This window comes from Polypterus senegalus, chromosome 10 (genome assembly GCF_016835505.1).
Source record: "Polypterus senegalus isolate Bchr_013 chromosome 10, ASM1683550v1, whole genome shotgun sequence".
NCBI classification, from domain to species: Eukaryota; Metazoa; Chordata; class Cladistia; order Polypteriformes; family Polypteridae; genus Polypterus; species Polypterus senegalus.
Genome location: NC_053163.1, coordinates 18,157,460 through 18,163,476, shown reverse-complemented (window position 1 = coordinate 18,163,476; position 6,017 = coordinate 18,157,460). Strand labels below are relative to the sequence as shown.

General features: G+C 42.6%; 1 protein-coding gene across 2 annotated transcripts in view; it reads left to right on the top strand.

Annotated features, from left to right (window-relative positions):
- Window positions 1-1,010: 1,010 nt before the first annotated feature.
- cbx7b (chromobox homolog 7b) overlaps window positions 1,011-6,017 on the top strand; it is a 28,404-nt gene continuing 23,397 nt past the window's right edge. The window contains exon 1 of one of the 2 annotated variants that reach the window (XM_039765400.1): window positions 1,011-1,314. In XM_039765400.1, the coding sequence (XP_039621334.1) occupies window positions 1,246-1,314 (69 nt within the window). In that variant the 5' untranslated portion in view covers window positions 1,011-1,245. Of the gene's footprint in view, window positions 1,315-2,015; window positions 2,201-6,017 lie in introns of those variants that run through there. The other variant, XM_039765399.1, reaches the window with a different exon arrangement.

The following is a 6,017-nucleotide window of genomic DNA, read 5'->3' as shown; positions in this document are numbered from 1 at the left end:
CCAGAGCCCTGACTTAAACCCAATTGAGCATCACCTAAAAATGGCTGTCCACCAATGTTTACCATCCAACCTGACAGAACTGGAGAGGATCTGCAAGGAGGAATGGCAGAGGATCCCCAAATCCAGGTGTGAAAAACTTGTTGCATCTTTCCCAAGAAGACTCGCGGCTGTATTAGCTCAAAAGGGGGCTTCTACTAAATACTGAGCAAAGGCTCTGAATACTTAGGACCATGTGATATTTCAGTTTTTCTTTTTTAATAAATCTGCAACAATTTCAAAAATTCTTTTTTTTGTCTGTCAATATGTGGTGCTGTGTGTACATTAATGAGGGAAACAAATAATTTAAATGATTTTAGCAAATGGCTGCAATATAACAAAGAGTGAAAAATTGAAGGGGGTCTGAATACTTTCTGTATCCACTGTATGTGTAAATAAATTTAAAAAGGAATTACAGAGTAATTAAAAATATGTCTCCATCCCTTTCCTAACCTGTTTATTCTGAGCAATGCAGCTGGAGCCCATCCAGCAAGTATTGGGTGCCAGGCAGGAACAATCCTTGGAATAGGGTGCCAGTCCATCTCAGGGTAGACACACACTATTTATCATCACTGATCCAGCTAACCTGCAAGTCTTTGCGCTATGGGAGGGAACCCACTTTCACACGGCGAAAACATGCAAACTCCACTCAGTCAGCACCCGGGTGCCTGATCCCCGGTTTCCTTGTTGCCAGGCAGCAGTGCCACTGTGTCTTCCTTCAATTACTTTTACGTGGTTGGCTACTTTGATTTTATGGACTGGGTTTATGGCCCCGTGCCTGGCCATTTAGTCGGTAGTCTATCGCGCCGTATGATGTTAGTAGTCCAGTTGGAAAACGCAATTGTTGTTGCTGTTTCCTTCTCTTTAAAAAATGTAGACACCGCCTGCAAAATATCCACACACCCCGTAAGCGCGTTCTGGCAAGCGTGTGTGCGTGCGCGCTCTCCTGCCAGAATTAGTAATGGTAGCGGACTCTGGGCGCGCGCATGGGACGGGCACTCGCAAGCAATGCAGCTGTGTCGCAGATTTGAAAAGTCACTCTAGAGAAGGCAGAGGTGTTGTTTATTCCGCAACTGTGCATGTAACGAAGGGACGATAACTAGGCGGGAGGGAGGAGAAAAAAAAAACTACCCCTGAAACTCCAGGGACGCGATCTTCCGAGCTGCCACATTGAAGCCAAACTCGCTCAGAGGTCAATCAAGCCCCTGCATGGAGCTTTCCGCCATAGGAGAGCAAGTTTTTGCTGTTGAGTCGATTATTAAAAAGAGGGTGAGGAAGGTAAGCACAAACGGAAGGGAGGGGATATCATGGAGTGAGAAGTTCTCTGTGTTTTAGTGTCTTACACACGTGCATGTGCACAACTGTTAGTGTCTGTCCATCGTTTTATATACGGCGGTGTGTGTTAATAATGTGCATTTTGTCTATGCGTTACCAGATAACCTGTGCATGTGTTCTTATCTATCTATCTATCTATCTATCTATCTATCTATCTATCTATCTATCTATCTATCTATCTATCTATCGGTCCATCCAAACATGCGTGTTATAGCGGGATCCGTCTGTAATGTTGATCGCATCCGAACACCGGGACGTTATACGGCTCAAATTAGCAACGGCTCTGATTTTGTTTTTAGTTGCGCACACTCTTATCCCTCGTGATTAATGCACGTCAACGTGCATACAGTCAGCGGGCAAAGATAGGTGCTGGAGACCACCACTTAGCTCTGGCATGCTGTTCGATGCGTTGCTAAAATAAGCCAGAAGATGCCGCGACGCGGACATGCGTGCGTTCTTCGGTTTCGAAGTACCTGTGTGATGCGTTTCTCATATTCTAGAAATTCTGACCCCCACCCTCCCCATCATTGGAGTATGACATAATAACTTTACTGTCACAACAACAATCCAGCCCCCCTATGCTGACATCACCAGCACCCAGCAAAGCGGCACGGGTGGCAAGAAGTGTGCTTCAACATGCGTATCGCTGAAAACAACTCGTTAATCTTGTGTGCCGGAGTACAAGTGACACATGACGTCCTCACGCGAGAAGACGCTTTTCAGCCCTCTGAGTCACCCGCCAGCTACGGTGCCGCATAGCCAGCAGTCGGAGCGGAAAAGCTGCGCTGCCAGGCAAGGAGATCGCCGCCGCTATGCAGCGGGAAAGCAGGTTAGAGCTTCAGTAATCGCGGCTCTCATTTTTACTTCCGAGGTAAAGAGATATTGTACGTTCAGGCTCCAAATATCAAATGTTGTCCCGGATTTCTTTTTTCTTTATAAAGTGGGTGCAGCATGCTGTGTCTAATATGGGGACACTAGCGCTTCTCTCTGGAGTACATCCACCATTAAAATGGTATTGTAATGTCGCGATTTATCAGTAGATGGTTAATGCCAACCTACCACCGCCTCCTTCGTTTCCCTCAGTCCGTCCATTTTCTTATCCGCTCACCCAGCTCACAAATCAGAGGATACAGGAGAAGCATCAGTCTTGGACAGACCATCGTAGGGAACACTCGTGCATACTGGAGCACTTGATGTGAGATTTAAACACGCAGACTCCAAGAATTTGGAGTCACATGATCTAACTGCTGCGCCACCGGGCAGCTCACATAATAACAATGTTTTTTAGTTATTCCAAAATTTAAACATGGCCAGCAGTAAAGTCGGCGTTGTATAGTTTACGACACATCTAAAAATAACGGCTCTTTAATGGCAATGGCGTTTTATTAGGCTGCCTGGTTCCAAAATTGTTTAATAAAGAACCATTTCATTCTAAGGGATTTTTGCATATGAATATGATTCTGTGGGATTTGAATGTGGACCAAACAGAAATCTTAAATGTGTGCTATAGGATACTAACAGTTTGAAAAAAGAAGTGAACTGAGCCTTTTTTTTAAAATTGTATACAGCAAGGGTCCTTAAAAATCAGAAACCCTATTGCTCTGTTACAACTCTGTTATCATTTATTCATGACTGTATTAAAACTGTTATGGAATTTTCATGTGGATGGTTCTTTTTGGAAACCATAAACGGTTCCCCGAAGCGCTCTGAAGAGGCATTCTTGTTTTTAAGAGTGAACGATGGACAACAGTTGCGATTTTGCTATGTTGTTTGCTTTTGTATAAACACGAATGACGTTCCTCTGTTTATGTTTTGTATCCGTGTCGCATGTCTTTTAGCCATATTTATAATTCTTGAATCCTGCTCTAGGCTCTTTGGTGGAGCAACGGTACGGCCCCCTTAACTGTTTCGTGTTCTTTAGGGTATCCAGTTGGGTGGTTACTCTGCACTTCCGATCCATCCTTTACATGTCCAAAGTAAAACTATCGAATTATCATTTGGGCAGCGGCATCCATCTGCCTTCTCGAGATCTTTCAGCTACACGTTCGGGTCCTGAGGAGTTTTAATTATAGTCACACCGTTCTCTTTTACGCTAAACACTGACATCTAGCGGGTTATATTAGTACTAAACTTTTCTATTAGTCTAGTTGCCTGGAGTTACCTACGTTTCTTTCTTTCTTTCTTTCTTTCTTTCTTTCTTTCTTTCTTTCTTTCTTTCTTTCTTTCTTAGTAGATTAGATTATTTTATTTATAAAAGCACATTTAAAACAACAGAGGTTGCTCCAAATTGCTATACAAAAAAGCATTAAAATAAACACAATCCAATCATGCAAAAGCACATTAATAAAACAACCAATTATAACATCCGCCACAATCCCATCATACACCGTGAAAGACAGAAGAAAACAAGCAGGTCTTAAGCCAACTTTTAAAAACCTCGATAGAGAATGAAGACCTGATGTGCAGAGGCAAGTCTCCCCCTTGACTTCAGCCGAGATCCTGGCACTACAAGGAGCAGTCGTCCAGATGACCTGGGGTGAAGGAGAACACAGACATATTTTAGACGAGACCATGCAAGACTTTAAAATCAAACAACAAGATTTTAAAATCAAAGCGACACCTCACCGATGGAGCCAGTGGAGCGAGAGAGAGAGGCTAAAATGGGGAAGATGTGATCCCTTTATCTCGACTTTACTACCTTGGAGATTTGTTTTTCAAACCTTAGTGATGACTCAGAGATGATACCTTATAGAGACAGATAGATATAATAGAGGAATATTAGTAAATAAAAATAAATCCTGAGCTTAATCCAGATCAGGGTCGTGGTTGAGCTATCACAGGGCGCAAGGCAGAAACAAACCCTGAATAGGTCCACATGGCAGGATGAACACACACACACACACACACACACACAATTTACCGTTGCCAAGTCACTTAACCAGCATGTATTTGGACAAGGGAAGCGAATCCACACAGACACGGGGAGAACATGCAAACCCCAAACAGGGAGGACACGGGACACGAACGCTGATCACCTTACTGCGGGGCAGCATGCCGCCTACGGTGAAATATGACGGTAAATAAATAACAATATAGAATGTGACTGTTAGTACATTGGAGTGGCGTCCACTGTGATATGATTCGCAGTTTTCCAAAACTTTCCAGTTATTCTATGATTTAGCACTCATTGTGAAAGGCGCTATATAATATCAACATTGATTGCTGAAAAAAGTGTTTTCTTTGATGTGACAGCCTTTCTGATTATCCATCCATCCATCCACTATCCAATCCGCTGTATCCTAACTACAGGGTCACGGGGGTCTGCTGGAGCCAATCCCAGCCAACACGGGGCGCAAAGTAGGAAACAAACCCCGGGCAGGGCAACAGCCCACCGCAGGCCTTTCTGATTATTTATGATATTATCAGATGAAAAATCCCCTCCAACCCCTCCAGGTGGCGCTCTCTTGAAGCACTTTTTAGGCAAAGGCTCATTCTACCACGGTGGTCTAAGAAATGCCTCTGGGGGTATTTTCTGCTCACTACTATCAGGCAATTCAATGCTTCCACCCGATGTGTTCATTTATTTATTGATTGATCGGTTGCATTATCTGTCCTGTGAGTCTGAATTCTTGCTTTTTATGTTTCTGCTGCTGTATGCATCTGAATTTCCCCATGCGATTAATAAAGTTTATTTAACCTAATCTAATTAATTCTGTCTCACTCAGTCAGTTATATGGCTGCATCTCTGGGTGGCACTTTAGGACGGTGTTCACAGTGAAAGGCACTATATCATGTATACACGGATTGACTCCATCAGTACATTGATTTGCTTTTTACTTGAGTTCCACCTTTTTTCAATATTTAACCATGAACACCTTCCAAAGTAATCTGTGCTATAGCACTCAGTATGAGAGGCACTATATATATATATATATATAGTCCGAATAATCCACTTCTGTCTTTGATTCTGAAAAAGTGCTTCCAGTGGTACTGCTGTGGTGCTGCTTACTCTTTAAAGTGTTTACGTGACTTGAACATGGGAAAGGTGCTATATAAATAAAATGTATTATTATTATTAGTGATAGTCTTCACTGTGAAAGGCACTATATAAAGTATTGATTGGTTTTCTTGCTTCCTCACCAAGTATAAAGATGTAATGCTGTACTGCGAGTCTCCAAATATGTCTTCTTGGTTCAGTGAAACGACTGCATTTCTGGGTGGTAACTCTGGATGTTGTTCACTGTGAAAGGCACTATATTTCACAATACACCAATTGACTAAATGATTACTTTGATTTGCTTTAAAGTTTGCACCTTTTTCAAATATATTACCACCATGAGAAAAAATTCCAAAGCAATTGGTGATATGGAACTGACAATGAAAGGCGCTGTATAATCTCAACATAACCCTGTTAGGTCTTTGATGCTAAGTGAAGCGCTTACACTGATACTACTGTGGTGCTGCTTGCTTTTGAAAGTGTTTTGTGCTATTGTGACTATGAAAGGCACTATATAAAACAGTGGTGGGCTGACCGGTTGATTAGTTTTCCCAGCTTTACAGAGGCTACAAATGAAGTGTTGCCCTCTCATTTAACGCTGTTAGTTGGGTTCCAGTTTTGGTTTCTGCCTTGGCACGGTGATCACTGT